This window comes from Perissodus microlepis, chromosome 7 (assembly GCF_051167445.1).
Source record: "Perissodus microlepis isolate ML-2025 ecotype Zambia chromosome 7, ASM5116744v1, whole genome shotgun sequence".
Taxonomy (NCBI): Eukaryota; Metazoa; Chordata; class Actinopteri; order Cichliformes; family Cichlidae; genus Perissodus; species Perissodus microlepis.
The window spans coordinates 20789875-20815354 of NC_140467.1; the positions used below are offsets into that span (position 1 = coordinate 20789875).

General features: G+C 42.6%; 1 protein-coding gene across 12 annotated transcripts in view; it reads left to right on the forward strand.

Annotated features, from left to right (window-relative positions):
- LOC146383002 (unconventional myosin-IXAa-like) overlaps positions 1-25480 on the forward strand; it is a 151964-nt gene that overhangs the window by 123474 nt on the left and 3010 nt on the right. For 4 of the 12 annotated variants that reach the window (XM_084934062.1, XM_084934063.1, XM_084934068.1 and 1 more), the window contains 30 exons: positions 890-1085; positions 2353-2472; positions 5760-5835; positions 5912-6055; positions 6959-6998; positions 7094-7216; positions 7360-7440; positions 7531-7641; positions 7885-8007; positions 8125-8274; positions 9606-9907; positions 10361-11566; positions 12240-12324; positions 14659-14756; positions 14846-14949; positions 15849-16072; positions 16318-16434; positions 16567-16755; positions 16902-16949; positions 17141-17252; positions 18957-19018; positions 19483-19675; positions 20099-20227; positions 20341-20446; positions 20671-20802; positions 21080-21203; positions 22634-22687; positions 24397-24417; positions 24702-24907; positions 25181-25323. In XM_084934062.1, coding sequence (XP_084790188.1) covers positions 890-1085; positions 2353-2472; positions 5760-5835; positions 5912-6055; positions 6959-6998; positions 7094-7216; positions 7360-7440; positions 7531-7641; positions 7885-8007; positions 8125-8274; positions 9606-9907; positions 10361-11566; positions 12240-12324; positions 14659-14756; positions 14846-14949; positions 15849-16072; positions 16318-16434; positions 16567-16755; positions 16902-16949; positions 17141-17252; positions 18957-19018; positions 19483-19675; positions 20099-20227; positions 20341-20446; positions 20671-20802; positions 21080-21203; positions 22634-22687; positions 24397-24417; positions 24702-24907; positions 25181-25323 — 4819 coding nt within the window. Of the gene's footprint in view, positions 1-889; positions 1086-2352; positions 2473-5759; positions 5836-5911; positions 6056-6958; positions 6999-7093; positions 7217-7359; positions 7441-7530; positions 7642-7884; positions 8008-8124; positions 8275-9605; positions 9908-10360; positions 11567-12239; positions 12325-12528; positions 12733-14658; positions 14757-14845; positions 14950-15848; positions 16073-16317; positions 16435-16566; positions 16756-16901; positions 16950-17140; positions 17253-18956; positions 19019-19482; positions 19676-20098; positions 20228-20340; positions 20447-20670; positions 20803-21079; positions 21204-22633; positions 22688-24396; positions 24418-24701; positions 24908-25180; positions 25324-25480 lie in introns of all 12 variants that reach the window. The other 8 variants (XM_084934066.1, XM_084934073.1, XM_084934071.1 and 5 more) reach the window with 6 other exon arrangements.

A 25480-nucleotide genomic window follows, 5' to 3' on the forward strand; every position in this document is an offset into this window, starting at 1 on the left:
CTGCCGCAGATCTGCTTGTTCTTTCGACCTATTTTTGCAGTTAGATCTAATTCTCTGCTCGTTTCCCAGCTGCGTTTTGATAAGAAGCACATGTGCTGGACTGGATCGAGCGTATTGTTGTTTGACTGTATATAAATCCATAACAGCTGGTTATCTCAGCTGTGGAAAAGTATCTTATATTTGCTCAGAGACAGTGAGTCGTTTAGGGCGAACCGTGCAGCGAGAGCCGCAGACGTGAAATGTGCCTGACGTTGGCTCGGCAGCGAGCGCACAGCTGATTTGTTTCATATGGACAGAGAAGGGTTTATAGTTCAAGCTTTGTTATGATAGCACCACTTCAAGTTGGAATATTTCATTCCTTACAGACAGATGGGGCAGAGGGCGTGGGGCATGTGTTTCTCCACTCGTATGGATGTGTGAGAAGATTTTTCCTCACCTCGTGCTTAATGTGAAGCGAGAGGTGCATGAGAACAAACGTGAATTAACTACATATTTACAGGCTGTAAAACTGCTTCATTTTAATTATGGCTTTGAAGATTAAAGCAATATTTTGACATTTTGTATACTAATATGTATTTGCATTCTTGCCAAGTCTTAGATGAAAATCGATGGCGCTATCATGCAAGCTATTTAACTCTATCCACACAACTGAGTAAAGAAAAGAGGTGAAACATTTGCCCATAAATAGTTGCAAACTCTGCTGCCAAGTGCCTTTCCACAGCTTTACAAACAAGAAATAAAATCCCAGCCACAGCAATAACTAAGGTCCTTGTTTGTTGTAATACTTCAGCTTTGTGCTTTCATGCTTTAGTCCTACAAAGGTTGCCTAACGTTCTTCTTTAAATGAAAGAAATAGGCTGTTTTGAAAACACGTATTTTCTTCATCCAGGACTTCAGGGAGAAGAACACTGACCACATGCGTCCCGACATTGTGGCCTTGCTCAAGAGCAGCAAGAACGCCTTCATCTGTGGCCTGATGGGAATCGACCCCGTGGCGACCTTTCGCTGGGCCGTGCTCCGCGCTTACTTCAGAGCTCATGTGGCGTTCAGGGAGGCTGGACGCAGACACACCCACAAAAAAACAGGTGAAGAACACCCTGCAGGTTCAGTATATGCAGTAAACCGTTAAAGTTAAAGGCCAGGAAAAAAAAAGAAGTTCTGCCATAATAGACTGTATATAAAAGATGGCTGTTGCAACCACAATGTAACATTTCTTTAAAAAAAAACAAAAAACTTTTTTATGCTAAATGTGACCACACATGGGTGAGAGAGTAGACTGTTAAAGCTGTTAGCTAACACTGGAAAGCTTGGTTTAGCAAGCTGCATCTGAAAACGTATGGGTGCAGTGTACAGACATGGAAACCTTCCAAATAACATGAAAACACTATTTCATAATCCAAAACTGTTGGCTGGGCTGTGTGTACAAATAACAGCACAGCAAGCCATGTTAGATGTCAGGTAATTATGTTATGAAGACTTGAAGTAAAAGCACTTTCTCCCCCTATAGTTGTTACGAAAGACTAACTTACCTGCAGGTGCTACAGATACTTTTATGGTGTTTTCTGTATTTTAATTTGATAGTTTATGGAACAGACCATTCATTTTCAGAAGAAATTATATTTACAGAAACTTTCTGGAGTTTGTCTCAGATTACTATTTGATAACATTTCTTTGTCCAAAATGAGGATAACAGTGACTATACATTCAAATATATTAAGTATACAGGTGTGTAGTATTGTTTACCATAAGTTGAACTGTGCATCGCAAATATTAACCAAGCTGACAGTAGGAGCTACAGAAAAATGATTGATTGTTAAGATGTGGGCCTTTTTAAATATTTGTACATGGTTAGTTGGTGTATTTACCTTATCATAATAAACTTTCTGTCTTCAGTCGGGACTCAAGTAGCCAGGCTATGTAAAAAGTGCAGGGGGGTGTGCTCATGGTAAAGTTGAACAGGAGCTCGGCTACAAACTTCCATAATTGAAAATTTTGCTTTGCCTTTTGTTCACTGGAGGAAGTTTAGCAAGGTTGTCCATCTAGATTCTGTGAGGACAGATTCGGTACCACTACAGTGCGCACCAGAGGAACTACGTCAAACCTTCAGTATTAAAAATCAAAAGTCGGCATTCATAAGCATTTGACTCATGGTTTTGAATGACAGTAGGTTGTTGTGATGGAGTTGGTTCATTATTCCCAGCTTATCTACTCTCTGTGTAGATCTAACCTCCAAACTCCAAAGAGCTTAGTGACTTAATCCACTCACAGTATAACCATTATTATGTTTAATATTCCTGATAGATGCTTGACTGGAATTTACTGTCATATTTTCTCTCCCTCTCTCTGGTTTAGGGAATGATGCAGCAGTTCCCTGTGCTGTTGTTAAAACCGTTGACAGCTTCAGTTTTCTTCACCACCCTGTTCACCAGCGGAGCCTCGAGATCCTTCAAAGATGCAAAGATGAGAAATACAGTAAGTAACCTGAGTTTCCTGCACACATTCACACTAATAGACGGTGGGAAGAAAGTTGGAGAGACTTGCGTGTAGCCTCAGTTCAGTCCCACACACAGTGATTTCACCATGTATGCGGTTTTGTGCTGCAAAAGGATTGTCATGGATTTTTGCAGTATTTTGTTCATACATGTTTCATGTTTTATGGATTATTAACCAAAAATTGAGACCCTTTAAAAAACTAACAAACTGATCTACAGCTAAAACAAAGAAAAGGGATGGAGGCAGCAGAGAAAGTGTCTGTATGTCTTTAATTTATTCAATATGCTTCTCTTGTAGAAAGCTTTTAAAATTGCTTTTACTTCAAAAAAAATTAAAAATATTGATATACTGTTATTCTGAAATAACAGTATGTATTAGTTATTTGTGTTTTTCTCTATTCCTCACCTTAATTATGATTTTTTGTTTTTAAAGGTGGAATATGTGAAACAGTTTAGCCTAGAAGTGGCAGTGTTGCTTTCGTTTCTTAGTGTGGCTTTCTTTTGTTTCACTTGCCAATAATTGTTACATCATCAGTCAACAACCAACCTCCATGGCTGACTTGAAAGGCAAACTAGGCTTGCTGCGGGTGTAAGCGATGCTAGGCTAAAAGTGTAGCCTACACACATTTTTGTAGCACTCTAGTCTAACTGACCACTCAAGGCACTTAAAACTACAAATCAACTATAATGAACCATATGTTCATACAGCAGGTCAGTCTATACACAGGGCTGCACATAAGTGGTCCGCAGGTGCGCATTCGCTGAAAAAATAAAAGACGTGCACCAGATAAGAAGTTGCAACGCGTGTTTGCGTGCATAAGATTTTCTGGAGGAGGACAGACATTTGTTTAGAACTCTTAAAGATGTCGAAGAAGCTCCTTTAAGCAATTACTTTGGTTTTCCTCCACCTCCAAAGAAATGACAGAAGGAGTCCGAACCACAAAAGAAGCGCATATTCTTGGAAAAGTGGTTGCAGGAGGTGAGCTGGCTTCAAACAAATGATGAACGCATAGAGATGTGGTGCAGAATATGCCGTGAAAATCCCACTCTAGCGGACAAAAACAGTGCCTTTTATATGGACGCAAACGTGCGTTGCAACTTTTTATCTGGTGCGCGTCTTTTATTTTGACAGCGAATGCGCACCTGCGGACCACTTATGTGCACCCCTGTCTATACACCTAAAGCACTTTATATTCTTCATACCTACAACCGATTTAGAATCGCCAACTAGCCTACCATGCTAATCTTTGGACGCTAGTTTTTTAAATAGCAGAAAGTATTTAGGCAAGTCGACTAGTCTAAGAGAAAGAAAATCTCCCAAAAACAATACATAAACAAATTATGTATTGAATGTCACTAAAAAGTGTAGCACTTACAAACACATTAGTTTGAGAGTCTGGCTAGTCTTAGCAGTTTTAGCAGGAGTTTTGTCCATGCTATCACCTACATGCTGGGATTTACACCAGTACTTACTATTGTGTCATGCAAAAGTATAAAAGCTGGCAACAACATCAGCTGCCTGCATAGGCAACCTAGTAGGCTTTGCATGGATTCAACGCAATCCAAGGCAGGTCACACATTACTGCTGGTTCCCAGGATCTGCAGTCATTATGTTTTTGTTTCATTTATTGACTGCCTGCTTTGTATATAGACTGTATAAAAGTGAAAAACAATCTCTGGGGAGCGCTGCTTCTTCTTTTCGTGTTAGTTCGACAGATTGGACACTAGGATGAGTCAGTAGCTCCTCTTGAGCTATAAATTGGTATTACGGAAAGGTACAGCTGGTCCTAGCTGAATACTATCCCAACTTCAGTAGATACACAACACAGATATCTTTGACACAAAGCTATATTTCTTGCATATATAATCTTGCATATTGCACCCTTTACATTCGTATAAGTGTTATCCTTATAAATAATAAGGATGTGGGATTTCGCTTGTCCTCATATGTGGATTTGTTTTGTCAGATTTTAAAGACAGGTTGGCAGGGTCAATATTTCAATAAATTTGAAGCCAGAATAATAGGGACCCTCTGTAAAACTGAAAGGTCGGCACTTATTTGAGCGTGCAATATTTTTTGGTATTGATCATTTAAATTCAATTTGCTAAGAATATGAGAGGCCTTCCTTTGAAAATTGATGTAATTCTTGAGGTTTAATGTGTTTTATCTTCACTTATATATTAAATGGTACTATATTGGATTGGTATGATTCATATCTAAGTAGAGTTTGGAAGGTGATCCCTGTGAACGAGGTTTTTAGATGGATTGATTCCTCGTGAGTTAAGAAGGCACGTAGCTCGGCCTAATGAAAGAAATGAATCCTGTGCTGTATAGATCATAATGGGTGGCTTGTGGTTTTGAGGCCCGGTAAACTGGTTCTGTTGCAGCCATTAATAAGAAATCAGGTATGTGGGTCACTCTGAGCTCTGGGCAGATTGACTCAGCCTAGGAGCAAAGCTCATAACCAAAAATTTTCCCACGCATGAGTGATCAGACAAATGAATCAGGTCTCTGTAGACCAGAAGGGTTTAATGACACCCACGGTTTTTCTGGCCGTCCTTTATCACTCCTTTCAGCACTGATAATCACATTTGTGTGCCTGAGTGTGTTTTTGCATACTTCAAGTGTGTTTATTCATGTCATGTATCCTAATGTTGTAAAGCAGCACTTTGCAGAAGTGGGATTTAACAGCTTTCCAGCAATGCAACTCATTTCAAAGGAAATTCCCAAGAGAATTTCTCAAGTCTTTATTTTTTCCTGTAAAACAGAAAGTCTGATGATTTTGCACCTCGACATCTGTGCACTAGTCATGATTACTACAAGTAAGCCTGTGAAAACAGTTATATACTGTAATGTTTATATTTTGCTTTGAAAGAGCCTTGTTAAGATGATATCTGTAATGCCCAAATTACGGGTAATCTGGGCAATTTTCTTTTGCACCTGCTGTTTAGGGCAACCAATCAGAAGAAGGCTAAAATAGCTTGTTTCAGATAGCAAAGCCACTCTAATAGAGTCCAAGTGGAACAGAGATGCTGCCCTGAAGATAGTGGTTTGTCATGTATAAAGAAGAAGTGTGTTAGAGAAGTGAAAGCGAAGAACGGTAGAGAGTTGGAGTTAGGGGATTAGCGGAGACCCTTAAGTGCTGGATCTTAATGCTGTGGCTTCAAACACGGGGTGAGTGAGATGTAGGTGTTGATAAACCCTGTGACCTTTGACTCCTTTTTGTATTTCCTTTCCTTTTCCTCTCTTCACCACTTCATATCCAGGTATAACCAGGAAGAATCCCCGCACCCCCTTGTCAGATCTTCAAGGCACCAACGCCCTCAATGAGAAGGCCAGCTGGTAAGTACGAGTGTGTATTATTAGTATTAAATAAAATGCCTCTGTGCTGATCTTCACTCTTCCTCCCTCCCTGTAGGGATGGCTACAGCGTTGGATGTAATGGTCGCACTTCCAGGTCGGGTCGCCTCTCTTCGATGGGAAGCCCCGCGCTGGAAGAAGATGGGATCTTCCTCAATTCGAACAACAGCAAGCTCCTAGAGAGAGCTCAGGGAATTCTAATGTGAGTGACATATCACAAAGTCACAGTAGTCTTTTTGTTTGTTTGTTTGTTTTTGATAATTCTCAATCCAGTATATCACGCTGAGCACTCGAAGCGCTTTTACCCTGCAAGCATGCATTCACCCATGCACACGCAATCATACAGTGCTTTGTTCTGTGCACTTCAAGCTCTTTTATCTATCACCCACACACTCACACAATACATCATTGACCTTCCAATTAGTAGACAATCCACTCTACTTCCTGAGCTTCGCCCGCCCCTGTTGGTCTAATATTAGTAGTGATACGCTTTAAATGGAGCCTATTCTGCTCATTTCCTGCTAACTAATTTTATTCTTGGACTCTACTAAAGTAGCTTTGCGTCAGTCACAGTTTTAAAAACTCCTTGGATATCTTACACTCTAACTTGGTGCTGTTCATACGCTGTCTGAATCTTCTGATTGGCTTCCCCAGTTGTAAACGGGAGGGTTAAACAGCAGATGTGTCAGGCTTCTGGTGCTGACAGCCAGATCTTCGTGCCCATTTGAGGGCTATCTGCAGTCATTAACATCATACAGAGCCAAGAAAGGAAATAGCTGTCTAAAAGCAGCCGTTTTGAGCAGACTATGACTCACAGGGATTATCCACACACACAGACTTCATGAATCAAAACTTTGGCATGTTTAATATAATGTCACTGTAACAGTATAGAGTATAGCCGGCAAAAAATACAGACAAGTATAATAGGCTGTCTTTAAAGCAATGGTTTTTAAGGCGCTTTCCCCCAGCATACTGTAAGGCCTGTAAGGCTGGATTGTAAGAAGGGATAAGAGAGCGTATCAGCACTAATACAGAGGAAATAAAAGATGTTAATAGCTGTTGAGTCTGCTGATAATATCTGCTAATTATAATTTCTCATGTTCAGGAGAAACAAAAACTGCAAAACTAAACCAACTCTTCCCAAGGTAAGACCCTGACCTGACACTACGCAAAACTTAGTAGGTGTTCATTCACTTCAGTGATACACAGGTTTGTAAATGATCCGGGTTTTTGTGCGCAGCACTTGCTGGACATTAAGTCTCTGCGCTACCTGAGCAGCGTGACGCTCCACGACCGCATCACCAAGTCTCTGCTTCATCTGCACAAGAAGAAGAAGCCTCCCAGCATCAGCGCTCAGTTCCAGGTCAGTGCCGCTTTCGCCCTCTGCTGGAGCACTCAAAGAATTACAACAACACTGGTGACACAGCAGACGGCAGCACAAGCACGTGCAGCAGCATCAGTAACAACAAAGAGCAAAAGTGTGATCATTTCAGTTTGTGTGTGCAGGCGTCGCTCAATAAGCTGATGGAGACTCTGGATCAGTCGGAGCCATACTTTGTCAAGTGCATTCGCTCCAACGCTGAGAAGGTGATCACTCCTGCAGAATAGCCTCCACTCCTCTTAGTGACCGACTGCTGGATTGTTTTTAAGCGCTCCTTTGTTTTCTGTCCCACTTAGCTGCCGCTGCGCTTCAACGACAGTCTGGTGCTCAGACAGCTGAGGTACACAGGTATGCTGGAAACCGTCCGGATCAGACAATCAGGATACAGCAGCAAGTACACCTTTCAGGTAATCCCCTCCTAACGCAACTGCGCTGCAGATCCACAGCCAAAGCCATGTTATCACTATGATGTTGATTAAAAGATGTTTTACTTTATTGAGAAAATAACATTTGTAATGATGTTTAGATTTCCTTGCTGTATTTAATCTTAACCAGAACTCTGCCGTCATATAACAAAACACGTTTTTAATGTTCTATTTTCATCACAAAATGAATCACCAGAAAATGAACATACAAAAATCCTTTTTTAGGACTTTGTGCATCACTTCCATGTGCTGCTGCCTCGGGGCACCAGCCCCACAAAGTCGGGCGTCAGGGAGTTCTTCAGACGGATCCACCTGCCCCCTGCTGGGTACCAAGTGGGCAGCACCATGGTACGAATTCTGGAAATTATAAATGGACTGTCCTTCTCTCTATATATATATTTTTTAAATGTCCCATGCAGTGGACTTCAGCAACTTCACTTTACCTAATGTTTCTGTATGATGCAGGTGTTCCTGCGCGAGGCCGAGCGCCAGCGTCTTCAGACCCTCCTGCACCAGGAGGTCCTGCGGAGAATCGTCATGCTGCAGCGCCGCTTCAGGGCAGTTCTGGAGAGGAAGCACTTTGTCAACATGAGACGAGCTGCGTGCACCATTCAGGTGAGACGCTGTGATGGGATGGGCCTAAGAAGTGGTCCAATTCTATAGCTTTGTTCCTCTGTTCTCCTTATTGCTCGAAGGGTATCACTAATCCCTCTCAGAGCACTTTAGGAGGAGCTTCCATTAAGGCTTCTCAGTCTGGGACTGTTTAAGCATTAGATGATTAATAGCTGTGTATTAACTCTTTAAGTGTCATGGTTCTTAAAAAATAGTCTCTCCTTTTGAGATGATAAGCACTTGTGTCCTCACAGGAGAGCTCTGACCTTCAATGTAGCTGCGTTGGGATATAAAGTATGATATTTGTCTTCTTGGTCTTTAACTAGCAAAGTCTCTAACACAAAATCCATGTTAATGCGATTGCATCCATATGCCAGATAATGCTCCAGTGGATGTCATGTGTCATGTGTCCTGAGTCAGGCACCGCCTTTGCCTGAGTGTATTCAGCTTTCATTTGTCTTGTTATAAATCCAGAGCAGTGTGTTTTCATCTAAAAGGCCAAAGTCAGTTGCTATTTAGCTTACTTTGGTGAGCACGATCGATCTAGTGGAAGCAAAAGCCATGAAAGCTTTTGATAGGTTTTTGGTGATTTGGTGCTATATGAATAAAATTGAATGAAATTAAGTATAAAGCTACTGTATTAAAGGATGACTGAATATATTACATTTTTAATGAGTTATAAGAAAGAAATAACACGTGTGCTACAGAGTAAATACTGTGGAAAAAACGATGCAGCACTAAGTGGTAGAGAGAGGATGAAAGACAACAAATTTGCTCTTTCTGTTTTTTCTGGAAGAGTTCTTGGAGAGAGGCTGTCCAAATCCTCATCAGTTTGAAAGAATACACACCAGGTCATTCCAGAGCAGGATCCATTCAGGCACAGATAACTTTTACGAGAGAATTTCAGAGCATCGAAATATATAAACTGTCACATGTGGGATTTTTGTTCTGTGCTTGTTGGTTGCATTTCTGCGTGGGCCTTCCAAGATTACAGTTCAGGTTTTGGAGTTGGGCTTAATCAAAATAACGTGAGGTGTGCTCTGCTTTTCTGAGTTTTCTGAATCAAACATTCCTGCTGTGTCAGTCATACTGCATCATATTGCTTTGACATACTGAATGAATAACAGGCGTCAAATTTCATACATCTCTTCCCTAATCTGTGTCAGTTTAGCCTCACAGAAATGCACATATTTTTAGGTGGTCCCAACGGGGGATGAGCATCTTTTTCTTTTAAAAAAATATTCAAAGCTTAGCTCAACATATTCAAGGATCCCCAGCCCGACTTTTTTTCCTCACATCTATTTTGTCTCACCGTGCTTTTCTTTCTCTTTCAGCGATGGTGGCGTTTCTGCCTCTTCAGGCAGTCCACCATTGACCTGAGCGTTGAGGAGGGAGCAGCGTTGTGTCTGCAGGCGGCTTGGAGGGGTTACAGAGAGAGGAGAAAGTTCCTGCACTGGCGGGATTCAGCGATCGTCATACAGAGGAGCTGGAAAAACTGCTGCCATCGGAGGGCTCTGGCAGCTACTACAATTCAGACAGCCTGGAAGGGATCCAGGGAGAGGAGGCGTTACCGCAGAACGCACGCAGCGGTGATACAGTTACAGGCGAGGAGCAGAGGATACCTCGCTCGACTCAGGTGAGTGAAGGAGTTGAGCTTGTAGGTAGTTTGAATCAACTGATTAGTGTCTTTTAAATACAGCGTGTTTATTTGTATAGTTGGACTGATGCACTGACGCATTAACATTGTTGCATTTAAACAAAATGCAGCCAATGAGATTTACACAGGAATTCTAACTAGGGCTAATTTGGAGACCTTATTGCTGGTTTAAAAAAAACAAAACAGTGTTGAACTCGAACACACTTCAAACAATCCAAAGGGACACCTGCGCTATCTGTCTGTATGCACAGACTGTATGCACAGTCTAGGATTCACAGTTGTATCTGCTGCCACCAAGTGGTGTTTCATGTGAAAATGTGTAGAAACCCAAAACACTGAGGCACAGTGTTAAGTTTTTGGCACAGGAAGTAAAATCATGGTGGTGCCTATGTGGATAATAGGCTTCTGTTTTCTCACTATTACTGTTTCCAGGTTTAGAGACTTCAAGGAGCAGCACGAGAGACTTGGTGAACAAACAAGTCTGTCAGCAGCGATGGAGGCAGGAAGAAGAGAGCCCGCCTCATCCGGACTGGAGAGTTATGGCCAGGACATCTCTGCAGAGCTCTCCGAAGACTCTAAGTCTGTTTCACTTTATGGAGCAGAGATGGAAAAAGAAGATGACTTGGAGCGAAGCAGGAGCACAGACGAGAGCAGCCATAAGAACCGGTCGAAACGAGAAAGCAGACGAATGAGAGAGCTGGAGCAGGCACAGTTCAGCTTGGAGCTTCTTAAAGTCCGAAGTACCAGCTTGGGGGGTTCGCTGTCAGAAGACCCGGTCCCAAACAGCAGCAGCAGCTCTCAACAGGATGAGCATCACAGACATTCACCCCAAGGGTCCCCGGCTAGTCATGGAAGTTTTGAAGTTCTCAGTGTGGAAGACATGGAAACTGAAGGCTCTGGAGGATATAGTTCTCAGCTCAGTGTACTTCAGGAACAGCCCAAGACGCTGGATATTCAACTTCAGCAGGGGCTGAGAGATTCCAACTATAATGAAAAGCCTGTGACTGAGTTGCCAAACAAAGTGGAGGCCCCGAGGGCAACTTTTTATATTGCTTCTGACCAAAGTCCAGCTCATGAACCAAAATCTGAAAGCCCCAGCAGTTCTTACAGAGAAAGAAGGGAGTCCACGTCTCGAAGGCCTGTAGTGGTGTTGATCAGTATGCAGAAAGAGAGTCCTTTGGAAGAGGGAGAGCTGCTGGCAGCCCAAACTCTAGAAAGAGCTTCTCAAACAGGAGCACCCAATGCCCAAACGACCCCTATTGCAGGCCTTGAGATAGCATCAGACAGGGAGCAGCCTCACGGCGTTTCCACCCAAGCCAAGAGAGACATATTTGGGGTCGGTAAGTCTTCAAAGGCTCCCTTCACTCGTGGAGAGAGTCAGGAAGGTCCAGGGATTTGTTCCGCAGAGATGGACATCAAAATAGCCCTGAAGCCCACATGCAGCGTTCCTGCCGTACTCCCCACTCTGCAGGAGAGGAAGACGACTAGGTCAGCAAAGGAGGCCCCCAGCCCGGTCCTGGACACCAAACCTCCAAAGGCCCAGAAGAAGAGCAACGCCCAGACTGTGATTGTGAACATGGTGGAGAAACCCTCTAGTACTGTGTTCTCCCCACCCAGGCGCAAGCTGCCGTTCTCCAAGTAAGTAAACTGTGCTTTTGTGTTTGTTTAGCAGGGCCGAGGCGTATATTTGCCTCTCCAGAGTACACTGAAGCTATTTAAATGGAACGCCATGAACACACCTGCAGTGCCTCTTCTGTTTCGATTTAATGGAAGAAAACTCCTCAAAGCAAACTGTTTACCTCGTGGTCTATTCCATGGAGGGGGTGGAGGGGTCTTTATCTGCTGGAAGGGAGAATCTTTTTGAGTTAGCCAGGACAAGCAGGAGGCGTGTAGAGTGAATAGTCCCAGTGGATATTTGCACAGTTGTGTTAAGCTAGGTCTTCATATGGTGTCAATAGAACAACCTGGGCCAGATAGGTGCACAGTTTCATGCCTTGGAGCTGGTGAACATAACCCTTAAATATTGTGATGGCCATGAAAATGGCCACTTTGGCCAAAAGAAGATGCTTAAGAAGAATTGCTTAAAGAAGATGCCAAAAAGTCAACTCACTTAATCCGAGTAATTTTATTTTGAAAGTGCAATATGAACAGCTGAAAGCCTGCAGTGCTGTTTAAAGGCTAATGATTCATTTCCCCAAATCTGTATCACCAGTTTTCCTTCATTACAAAAAAAAGTCGACTTCATTAGCACTTTTTAAAGAGACCAGTTAACTCAAAGTAGAACCTTTTAAACTGTGGTGATTTGATGCAGGTCCGATAAGGATTTGGTGAACCAGGAACGATCTCTCGCCATGTTCAGAGATGATTCCAAGTCTGCTGGATCCAGAAGCAGAGAGGTAGGAGCCCGCAGCTTCTACACATCACTTTAATTTCATTTGCACATCGTAATTATTGTTATCTTTACTTATTCAGTTCAGACTCAAGATTGAGATTTTTATTTACTTTGAGTCAAGTTTAAGACACAAAACAAGTAAATACAAGCACGCCAACAAACACACACATACACACATAGCTGATATATTCTTATGGTTGCCTGGAAGCAGGTGGGCCGCCCCGGCCCCAAAAAGAAAGCCCGAATGTCCCGGACGCGCTCCGACTTCCTGACTCGCTGTAACTCAGAGGGGGCGACCCAGTCGGATGACGATGATGAATACTACATCCCCGCCCACTCCTGCACGCTGCCCCCCTCTCTGTCTCCCCCACACTCCCACCCCGACGCTGACTGTCACAGTGACTCCGAGATGGTAAAATACCGGGTCTGCGGCGGTCACCTGACCTCCGTGCGAGTAACCTGTCCACTTCGGTCCCCCTCTCTACCTTCTCATGTGCATCTGGCCACACGACAGGGGGACGAGCCTTTTAACACTGCTAACCCCACTTTCAGTTTTTCAATGTTGTCAGACCAAACACATGTTTCTCTGCTAATTATGGCAGCGCTGTTTGTGTTTTTCCTCAGTGCTGATAAAGGTCACTTGGTGCCGTGAATGGCCTTGCACACTGCTTTGGTGGCTGCTAGTTTGAAACTAAGTCCAAGCTTCTAGACCACACTACCTTTTTTCACTTCGCTCTATCAGCTAGTTTAATTCAGTTAATATGTGCTTTGCAAAAATGTCATCATCCTTAAATTATTCAGACAGGTTCAAATGCAACAGGGTCACTTCGCTTGTATTGTTTCATTAGATACAAAAATTTACAGATTTACAGAGTGAAGTGCAAAGTCATCAAGTTTTGAAAGCTCCTAATTATTCGTAACCTGAACCTATTATGCTTTCCTATATTTCCTGTGATATATACTCATTGGTCATTAGTTACCTTGCCTTCTAAACTGATGAATTCATCGTGGCACAGATTCAGTATGGTGCTAGAAACACTTCCTGGAGATTTTGATCCATCTTGACATGATAGTGTCACGCATAAATGTGCTGCATATTCATGATGCTAATATGCCGTCGCACCACATTCCAGATGTGCTCTGTTGGATTGAGATCTGGTGACTGTGGAAGTCGTTTGAGTGCAGTGAACTCACTTTGATGTTAAAGAGAGAATTTCTGCTTTGTGACGTGATGGAAGCACACTGTGGTTTTAACAAGCAGCTATTTGAGTCAGTGTGTAGCTCCAGCCCTGAATATGTAATGAAACAATGGAGGAAGCTCATATTAAACATGTCCACAGATCAAGTAATCCCTGCAAGCCTAAAGCCTGAGCTTCAGACTGCTCTAAACCCTCCATCTCAGACGTATTACTGAGGATAATATCATTTCTAATATGGTCATCTCAGCACAGAAGCCACACCCACCTGCCATTTAAACCTTTTGTCTGTGAGAGTCAGCCAATCAAAAGAAAGATGCGTAGGTCAAATACTGAACTAATGACCTACAGCAAGGGCAAGACTACAGAATGGAGCTTGGCTAGAGAAAACGGTATGTGTAACAGTGTGGAGCTAAAACTGAGCACAATAGGTTCACAATAATAGAAGATGTAAAAAACAGCTCAGTGGTATCTGTGAATGAAAATTCAACATGATAGGTGAAGCCTCAGCTTATCTACCTGTGGTTGTCCCCCTCACCATGTTAAATTACAAATCCTCTTAGACCAAACTGCTCACAGTTTTGCATCTGTCATGAAGGAAAAATAAAATGCTAAAACTCAGAATGAGTTTATTTAGATATTCTTCTTTTACAGCACTGAACGCAGACTGTCCCAGCGCAAACTCGTTTGACTCGTGTGATGTGGTCAAAGACGTTGTTCTCTCATATTCTGACCTCCCAAACTTGACCCGTCCTTGAAACAAAACATCTCGTATTGCACTGCACGGCACTGCTCCTGCATGCTGGAGCCAGTAAAAGCTCGACCAGAGTAACTTCTCACTAACAATGAGATTTTCCTACACAGTCTAACACATATGACTTCTGTTTGCCTATCACACACTCTCATTATCAGGCCTGTGCATGTTTATGGTGCCGATTTTTTCAGTTTCTTCACATTAAGTTAATGTGATCATTTATTTATTCGAAGAAGTAATTTAGTAGTTGTAGTTTTGCAAATAAACTGCTAAAACCATAAAAATCTGCAGAATTCTTAATCAAAACATGTCACAGTCGTATCAGCTGACAGATTATAAATATGTTTTGTGGTCTTTCTCACTCACTGTATCTTTCTCTTCTCTCCAGTCGTCTCACAAAGACCAGAAGAAAATCCATAAGACCATGTCATCAGGGGACTTGGGTAAGATGGAGATCCTCAGGAAAACCTCCAGTCAAGATGGAAGGTAGATCTTCCTCAACTTTCTCTTGTCACATCTTACTTTTTATGCTAGATATTGAAGTTGTTTTATTTTGTTTTGTTTCGTTTTTTCAGCAGGATGAGAGGGAAGATGCGATTCTGGAGTAAAACAAAACACAGTGAGAAAAAACTGTCAAGGGAGAAGCAGGCCAGCATGAGTGAAGTTGGAGAAACACATGGTAAAAATAAAAGCTATTCAGCATGCCACATACAGCCTCTGAGCAGATTTATAAGCACGCAAACGCTAGATGTGCTCATAATTATCTCTGAACTGTAAATAAAAATGAAATACGTCACCTGATTAGCTCTGGACAGCCTCAGCATTGCTGCTGTTTCTAGATCGCTTTCTGGATCTTCCTCTTGCTTTGTGATTTCTTCATGGACTTTGTGGATATGCAGAGAACAGCAGGTCTAATATGAAGGATCATTGCTGGTGATGAGAGAGCTGTGTCGCAGCAGTTCAAGAGTTTCAAAGCTTAAAGGCAGAGCAACCAGGAGCACACTCGTTTTTAGTCAGTTACAATCACATTAACAAAAGTCACCTCAAGGTGCTTTCTGTTGTAAGATAAAGACCCAACAATAATACAGAGAAAACCCCAACAATCAGATGCCGCTGTGAGCAAGCACTTGGCGACAGTGGGAAGGAAAAACTTCCTTTTAACAGGAAGAAACCTCTATCTGAACCAGGCTCGGGGAGGGGCGGCCATCTGCCATCTGATGAGAGAAGACTGCAGAGAGAGATGGGCCTCTGACACAGATCACCAGGCATAAGTGAACAGGAGCGATCTATAAATAGCAGCTGTGTTAAATGTTGAAAAAGAGGAGCTCTACTTCCAGAATATCCTGGTCACACCTGTGTGCGGTACACACAAACACAAGTGAATAAAAACAGGATCAGAGCTGCAAGCATGAATTTGTTCTGGCAGTAAATTTTAGACATGGTGTAATAAATTTGTGAAGAGTAGAAGTGCACAGTATAGCATAAGGAATAGTCGTTTTTAATGGAAAACAAAACAAAAAAAATCCTTTATTTTATTCCTAGATGAACTAAACCTAAAGCTTTGGTGTCTTTGTGTAGCAGAAGGCCCGTCTCCTCCTCACAGTCCAGATTTGGAGGCGGCTTCATCTCGGGGGGTCAGAGACAGTAAGGAGAACAAGGAGCCGTCTCCCAAAATGAAGAGACGTCGCAGCGTGAAGATCAGCAGCATCGCTCTGGAACCCGCCCAGTGGCAGAATGACGCGCTGCACATCCTCACCTCGGCCCACGACTATCGCAGCATGAACGACTTCCTCATGAAGAAGGTGAGAGGGCAAGGGCCGCACACGCCTCACTGACTCACACAAAGAGCAGTGTTTGTGTGTTTTCGCTGTTCATAGAGTTGTAAGGATTACCTTGTGGTACGTAACGTTTAAATTCTCATGCAGCGTGTCGTATGTGGTTGTCTGTGTAAATTAAACATCAAACAGAATTAAAGGAACAGTTCACCCCAAAATCCGATTCACATATTGATCCATATAGGTTATTTTGCTGTGCTTCGCTCCCTCAGATTGCCGATCTTGATTCTGAAGATGGTAAAAAGGACACCATGGTGGATGTTGTTTTTAAGAAAGCGCTGAAGGAATTCAGGATCAACATCTTCAACTCGTACTCCACTGCCCTCGCTGTGAGTCTGACACCCTCTTTTTCTCTGTCGTTGCTGTCACACGACCAGGAAGATTTTAAAAACAGAGATGCTGCCACTTAAACTAGATTTATGTTTTCTGCGTCCTTTCCTTTCTTTTTTCCTCGCCACCAGATGGATGATGGTAAAAGCATCCGTTACAAGGATCTGTACGCATTGTTTGAGCACATCCTGGAGAAGACGATGCGTATGGAGCAGAGAGACTGGAGCGAGTCACCTGTGAAGGTGTGGGTCAACACGTTCAAGGTGTTCCTGGATGAATTCATGACGGAGTATAAGCCCATGGAGGGAACCATCGGCAGGGTAAGACCAGTAACATCTGGATGAATTCATTAAATGATAACAGAGAAATTCTTTCATAGGATATAACATCATAAATTGCTAATCTTAATGCATTACTGTTAAGAAATACAGAGAAAACAAATTTTGTCATGTTTGCTTCTTTTCAGGCTCCAAAACGAGAACGCAAGAAGTCAAGGAAGAAGGAAACTGATATTGTGAGTTTGGTAGTTTGAAAGAAAAAATAACTTTCATACCATCAATCATAAAAAGCAGATATTGCAGTCAGTTCTGCAAAGATTTAAAACAGGGCTTCACAAACTTGTGTGGTAGATACAGACATCTTTTATATGCAGTTTCTGCTTCATATGTCAACTGAGCTGACTGGCAGGTCTGCTGCCCCCTGCAGGTGGAGGAACACAACGGCCACATTTTCAAGTCCACTCAGTACAGCATCCCCACCTACTGCGAGTACTGCTCCTCCCTCATCTGGATGATGGATCGAGCCTGTGTCTGCAAACGTAAGCACTACACACAGAACACATCTGTCCAAAACACACATTTAGGAACTGAAGTCAAAGCTCCAGTTTACCCTGCCCAGGACAGGTCACCGGGATACCACCCTGGAGACAGGCCTGGGGTAGGGACTCGAGAGCGAGCCTCTGTGGCTCAGCTAAGCTTAGTTAAAAAAAGCTCCTTGGGTCCGCCCTCATGTGGAGGGCACAGGAGGTGCTGCAGGACTTTTTGTTCCAGCTTCCAAAACTACTTTGTGGTTGTCATTGGGGAAAAAAGGTTAACTAACCAGACACCCTTCAGCATGGTGGGGGTACAGTGTTTTAGCTTCCAAAAAGAAAAATGAAGACCAGACTACGAACACAACACTGAACAAAATAACGAAGGAAGTGTTGCCATGTGTCAGTGCCAAATTATCCTTATTAGAGCCTTATGTTTATTAGAGCAATGTCACAATGTGTGGCTCACAAGACTGTTGAATTCTCAGTTTGTTAGGTGGCTTCGAGGAGATAAAACATCACATCTAAATGATCTACAGTCCATCCACCCATATACACATCCATCCACCTTTTTTGTGATGCTTATCTGGGTAAAGGTTGCAGGGGCATCAGTCTAAGAAGAGGTACCCAGGCCTCCTTCCACCCATCCACCTTCTCCAGCTCTTCTCGGGGAATGCTAAGACGTACTTGAGCTGGCCGAGAGCATGTCCTGTGTCTACCCTGATTGTTCTCCCAGTGCGCAGGAGTCATCCTTATCAGATACCCAAACACCTCATTGTGAAGGAGCAGCAGCTCCAGTAGAGAGCGGGGTACACCCTAGACAGGTCGCCAGTTTATTGCAGGGCTAAAGCAGAGGCAGACAGCCATTCACACATATGGCATATTTAGCATCACCAACTAACCTGACACGTGTGTCTTTGGACTGTTGAAGGAAATCCAGGGAGAGCTCATGCAGACTCATGGAGAAAGCAGGACATAGTGGATAGTGAGTGGGTAGATTTGAACACAGGACCTGCTTGCTTGGAGGCAACAGTGCTAACCACTGCACAATGTTTCTGGTCTTAAAGTGAAATATAAACAGGTGCAGCAGGCACTTTTGTCTTTAAAACTGCAGGGATAAGAGCTATGTGCATAACATCTGTTATCTTAATGCAAAATCATAGTGAGGTGACACTTTTCAGTACTGTTGCTTTAGTTTTTCTGTCAGTAACTGTCAGCTGTCTGCTGGTCAGTTTAAAATCAAGCATTAAGCTGTCTGCCCAGGATCTTTCTCTCTCTCTCACTCACACACACACACACACACACACACACACACACAAATATAAAAATACACACCAGCAGCAGATCCTAATGTTCTCCTAACTCACTTACCACACCACTCACACTCAAAACTGTGTAGTTTTTCTTTCCACTCACATGGCAGTCCTTACACACACACACATACACATAAAACTAACACACTTTCCCTGCGTGCCTGAGTGTCTGCAGAATTCGATTAAACCCCCCTCTCCTTTCACGAGTCCGTCTTCGATCTAGTTACAGAGCTCCATCTGCACTCTCTGAGAGCAGACATCCCATCCCGGCTCTCTGCCGCCTCCACGCTTGCCCTAGCCTTTGAGGTGGTAAATGTCTACAGCACCGACTGCTGCTGTCGTGACTGTGAGGAGTTTGTAGAAATGCCTCCCTTCTGATTGTCGTTTGTTTTGTCTACAGTGTGTCGCTACGCCTGCCACAGGAAGTGCTGTTCCAAAATGACCACAAAGTGCAGCAAGAAGGTAGGTGGAGTTCCTTTTTTTTATGTGACACTTGTTTTAAGATGACACGGGTTCTCTCCGCCGTTCAAAATATGTAGCCAACAACAGAAATCACAGCGCAGTATAATCATTAGCTAAAATAATCACATTTTGCCCTTTTGGTTTATTTTGTGGTTTTATTTTGTGGTTTGATGTCGTCTGAATGTGTGACAGTATGACTAAAGGAGTTTGTATCAGATTTTTCTCCATTAATCCTACAAAAAGGAATTTTAGCCCTGAAAGAAAGGAATTCATAATAAATAAAAAGTCCCGTGCGTCATCAGTACACACAGATGTTTACCAGCTTTAGGTAGATATTACTGTATAATGCAGATGGGAGTTTACGTTTACGTCATCCTTCATCATCGAGCTGTAACGGTCACTGGTCTGTGCAGCCTGCCAGTGGTTCAGTTTAATGTGCAGCATTATTTACGTTTGCAAACAAGTACGACCCGGAGCTGTCGTCACGGCAGTTCGGCGTGGAGTTGTCGCGTCTGACCAGCGAGGAGCGCACCGTACCCCAGCTGGTGGAGAAGCTCATCAACTACATCGAGATGCACGGCCTCTACACAGAGGGCATCTACAGGAAGTCGGGCTCCACCAATAAGATCAAAGAACTCCGACAGGGGCTGGACACGGGTGAGGCTGACTCACAGATCAATGAAACACACATTCCAAATACATATTACAGGATTCCTGCCGGGGCGTTTAAAAGTGTGAAACAAGTCTGAAAGTAAAATTGAGAAAATAAAGATCCTAAAAAGTACGTGTCGCCATCCTAATGAGCTGGTTTTATGGGTGAAGATGTGTACTGTCATAAAAATGTGGTTTAGTTGGTGACTAATTATCACTAATTACAAAGTACAGCTGAGACAGATGGCACTGTTATGGAAAAAAAGGAATTTTTAAAGAGGACTAAAAGCTAAAATAAAACTTGAATCCTGCCAGTTTTCGTGGCCGTTTATTAAATGATTTTTAAACCACATGTATGAACTACTGCATCATTTGGACCAAAGATCAAAGGGAAACCGTGTTAACTTGTCTGAAATCATGCTCTTTCAGATGTCAGCAGCGTGAATCTGGATGACTACAATATCCACGTTATTGCCAGTGTGCTCAAACAGTGGCTCCGTGACCTGCCAAGCCCTCTAATGACCTTTGAACTCTACGAGGAGTTCCTGAGAGCCATGGGTAAACTCATGCTTATGCTCTTTACCGTCTGTTTGCTGGTTTTCAGCCCAGGACCGAGTTAGCTTGAAAAAATGCGTTTGCCTGAACTCTGTGGTGTTTTTCTGCCTTTTCAGGTCAGCCAGACAAGCGGGAGGTGATCCACGGAGTGTATTCTGTGATCGACCAGCTCAGCAGGACACACCTCAGCACACTGGAACGCCTCATCTTCCATCTGGTCAGGTGAGTGATGATTTGAATCAATATGAGCAGGCAAACAGCTTGTGCCTGGAAAAAAGGGTTTTATAATAAGATCTGAATCATGTTTTTGAGCATCAGGTCGAAGCTGCAGAGGTTTCAGGGCCTATGATATATATTATTATTTTCACTAGTTGTCAGACACACTGGATTAGAGCTGTGTTCAGTGGGAATTGCACATCAGGATTAAAAGTATTATGCTGTTACAGGATTGCCCTGCAGGAGGAGACAAACAGGATGTCAGCCAACGCCCTCGCCATCGTGTTTGCTCCCTGCATCCTTCGCTGCCCCGACAGCATTGACCCACTGCAGAGCGTCCAAGACATCAGCAAGACCACAGCGTATGTTCACAAACTGACCCTGCAGTTTTACAGTCAACATTATTCATTAAATGCCAGAAACCTGGTATACTGCTGTAATTACAGCTTAATAACATCTAAATGTAACTGCATCTTTGGGCTGATGTCAACAAAAAAAACTTCAGCCTCTTACATTTTGAAAAGGGGTTTTTCAAGAAAAACAAACATCTCCTTATCCAAGTGTGTCCAAGTCTATCATGGGGTACCAGAGCGTCTCTGCTCTGTTTGCTTCCAATTTAAATGGCTCTCTGGTCCGCAGGTGTGTGGAGCTGATCATCAACGAGCAGATGAGCAAGTACAAGGCTCGTCTGAAGGACATCAGCAGTCTGGAGTTTGCAGAGAACAAAGCCAAGAGCAGGCTGACCCACATCAGGAGGTCCATGGTAAGATCAAAGTGCAGTAGGTGTTAGCATAGAGGCTGAGGTTGTCATTGAGCGAAAGTTTTTTATTTTTTATTTACTCCTTCCTCTCACTCCTCATCAAAATGGATCCGTTTTCAGCTCCACGAGCAGCTGGCATGGTTGTCGCCATGGCAGGAGTTCATTCCTGTGTGTTTCTTTACATGTGTCATCAACACTTTTTGCTGTGTTTTTCTTACACATGCAAAAAGGTGACCAAAAAAAAGCATTTGAAGGGGATGGACACTTGTTTGAATCATTCATTTGTGAATTATTCTGCTGTAATAATACCTCACAGGAGTTTAATTCTTCACGTCAAAGGTCTCTTTGGGACACATAAGATCATTTATACCAGGGAAACAATAACCTCAGAAGAAAAGTGTAAAGTTTTCAAAAGCACCCTAGTGGACTGACGTACTTTCCAACTGCGTAGTTTTAGTAAATGGTGATGATGCAGCCACTATTCATGCAAGTAATCGGCAAGAAACTGAGATAAGAGGTTCATTTAGGCAACAAAAGCTACAAAAGATTCAAAATTGGAGAAATTGAAGATTTCAGCAGGAAGCAGCTCATGCCTAAATACAGTATGTAACATTATACAGTATACCATCTATTACATGATTTCACCCAGGAATGAAATTATTGTACTCCCTAAGGAGCATCCTGCTGTGTAATCTGTCTTTCTGGAAAGCATTATTCGGGAAGATGAGCTAACTTGTGCTTCACAGGACAACCAAATTCCTCCAGCATCCACATGGATCCACACTTTCCAAATAAGAGTGTTTTTAATGATTTGAAGGTTTAGAGCTATCTCGCCTGGATTTTTTCTTATAGGTGGAGCATGTGTAAAGTGCCACACGTCCATGGTTGTTGTTTTCTGGGCCAGATCTGGTCAGCCAGTCACAGCAGATCCTAGTTCCCAACTTCCCACAGCAGACCCTCGTTGGGCTTTTACATAGTTTTTGCTCTCATAAAACTGCAATGCACCAAGGACAAAAAACAAAAGCAAAGACACATTAACTGGTGAGAGAAACAGAAATGTCTGAGTTTCATCTTTGTTGAAAAGTGAAAGGTGAAAAGTCGTCTTTTGAGGCTGTTACAAAGACTTAAATTCAGCCTAGTATGAATCATGAATTCACGTTTGCCCACTTAGGAATTTCCTGTTAATTAATTTTTTAAACGAACCTCAGTATTGTTCAGTTGCCTATCAATTCCTCCCTCTGCGTCTTTTTACACTGGGTATTTTCTGGTTGGGAAGATTTCTTCAGATCTTTCACTTTCTAACCAACTGTAGCTCAGTTTAATCTGGAAACCTCTTTTGTAAAATAACCAGATCCATACTAAAATGATAACCTTCACCGCTCCTTAATCCTAACCTGTCCTTCCTCCTTTCCTCCCCCACACCCTCCTTCCAGAAACCCGTACTAATTGCCGTTAGGTTTATGAGCATTACCCGCACTACCACCCCGGTATGTATGCCCCTCCCACAACATGTACCCGCCCACCACCAGTCCTGTCCTGTCCATCAGTCTCTTAATTCCGTCCACTCATGCTGTCTGTAACACCACTCATCTCATATACCTGTAAGCTACTTCTATGTCAGGTGTCTGACTCTTTGTTTGTGTTGCTGTTTTGTTATCAGTGGGTTGGCTAACATGCAGCGCAGCAAATCATACAACACCAGAAGTCTTTCAGCTGGCATTGTTATATAGTTTATTATAGCAACGTGGCCTCTGGCAGCCAGGTCGGGTGTTTGTATTAAATAATTAACATTGCTGGTAATCATTGTCTCACAGTTTCAGTTGTAATTTGAAATAATGTATGTAATGTAATGTATGTCTTCTGTTTAGCAACTGATTATTGATTATATTGATGATAATCAGAAGTATAGGAAGGTGGAGAGGGTCTGTAAGCACAACTGTACTCAAATAAAAACATTAGCTCGTTTATTTATTGTATTAATATTAAGTATTATTACATTTAATATTAGCTTGATATAAGTTATTGCTTCAATTCTTTTTAAATATACTGGTTCGTCGTCATCATTAGCAGTATATCAAAAGAGGCCGACTTCAACATCATAAAACTGTATAAAAGAGATGGATGTAGCCATTGATGAACTATTTTAAATCAGGATTTTTTTTTATTGGCCAGCAGGGGGCAGCTCGTCTGGTTGCCATAAGAAATCAATGGGGAAAGACAACCTTTTTGCTACAGTCATTTATGACCTCAGTAAACATTTTCTTCATACACTTCATAAAGCCTGGGGTTCATCTTAGACTACAAGAGACGGCAAAGCAGTTTCTGCTTTAGCTAATGGCTGCTTTATGTTCACAGCAGTTCACAGCTACATGAGCATACGGTGTCTTTAGTTCCTCGGTCTCTGGTTTCAAAAAGCCTCGACAACAGCAGACGAAATGTTCAAATTGACGCTTTAAATCAATGGCTGCTACAGTCTAAAGTTGACTTTACAGTCAAGCAAAAGTTGAACAACTGACCTTTAAGTCAATTAAGCCACAGCATTTTAAACACAAAACGGTGTTTATGTGCAGTGTAGTTTTGAAGCTGAGCTACATAGCCTCTCCAAGCATTGTTGTTTGTATAAACTGTATTTAAACACTACATTGTTTCTCAGATAATGTACTGTAGCTTTGTTGTTTGTGTAGATTTAATTATTAATATAAACATTAATAGTGATGTTCTGTGAAGTCTGGAGGGAGGCAACATAAGCCATTATCTTGGCTAGTACATAGTAAGCATATATATATATATATATATATATATATATATATATATATATATATATATATATATATATATATAATTGGTAGCTACATCCAGATGTTCCATAGGAGACATCTCACATTAAAAGACTTTGTGCTGTGTTCACACTTAATGTTTAACATTTCCAAAAACAAACTGCACTGTAAATAAACCCTGAAAATAGAAAGCATATGCTTTCTGCTACGAAAGCATTAAGGCTAACTTAATAACATCAACTATTTCAGGTTAGCAGAGCTGCGCCATAGGCAGTAGTGTGCATTTCTACAGCTTCACGGCTGCCGTCACTGTTCTTTAATCACTGCTGAATGTTTATGCTTCTCTCAAAAAAGGCAGCTCACTAACTGTAGCCCCACTGATCGCTCTTTGCTTTCTGTTTCTGTTTTACAATGTACAGCCTAACACAGCTAAAGTTAAGGTAATGCCAACCTGTGTGTGTGTGTGTGTGTGTGTGTGTGTGTGTGTATGAAGTGATTGTGTGTAACTGTTTGTAGTGATTATCACCTGACCTCATAGTCTTTCTTTTTAGCAGTGATGTGGTGAACTGTGGTCAGTCTATCTAGTCAGTATGTGGTCAGAGCATCCACCTACACCTGTAGCAGCTTAGCTTTGTGTGCTTCATCACTGTCTCTCCCTGAACATTCTGGTCACTTTGGACTTGTCTAACACACTGTCTCTGTATGTGTGTGTGTGTACTTGCAGAGCAAAAGCCGTGTTTGGCAAAGCAGCACCCACACGACCTCACCTCCTCTCAGCCCCAGAGCGCCCTCTGGGGTTGATGGAGAAACTGCCGTAGGAGGAGGAGTAGAGGACGCAGCAGAGACCGTGCTCAATGACCAGCAGGAGCTGGCGATGCAGCAGGAGGAGCGAATCCTCGCAGAGCAGATTGAGAGTCTGCAGAAAGAAAAGTATGCAGTTTCTGTGGTCATACTGTTACATTTAAGTTGTGCATTCCTGTTACACATGTTACATATTTAAAGGCAGACAACAGTGCAGGCTTTAAAACCACCTAAAAACTAATGGTAACTAATGTCACCTGGAAACTCAGAGCAAACATAAAATTTATTTTTGTTCTGTCTTGTAGCTGCCGTGTGCTTCTATGTGGATGGCTTTGGGTCAGTTGCATACAGTAATAAATATCCCAAAACTTAAAATATGACCTTTAATGTGTCTGTCAACAGGGAGGAGCTGACCTATGAAATGTTGATCCTGGAGCCACGAGCATCCGATGATGAAACTCCTGAATCTGAAGCCTCCATCGGCACAGCAGACAGCTCAGAGAATATCACCATGGATACGGAGGGAGCCACCTCTGACCCCTCTGGTGCGTGTCAGTGTTTGTGTTCATGTTTCATTCCTTGCTTACTGTGACTAACTGCAGGTAATGATGTAATCCAAAGATCCTATATAAATGCTGCCATCTCACACTCTCACTCAACCTTCATCATCCTTATATTCGTTAAGGTAATGGCTTAATTGCT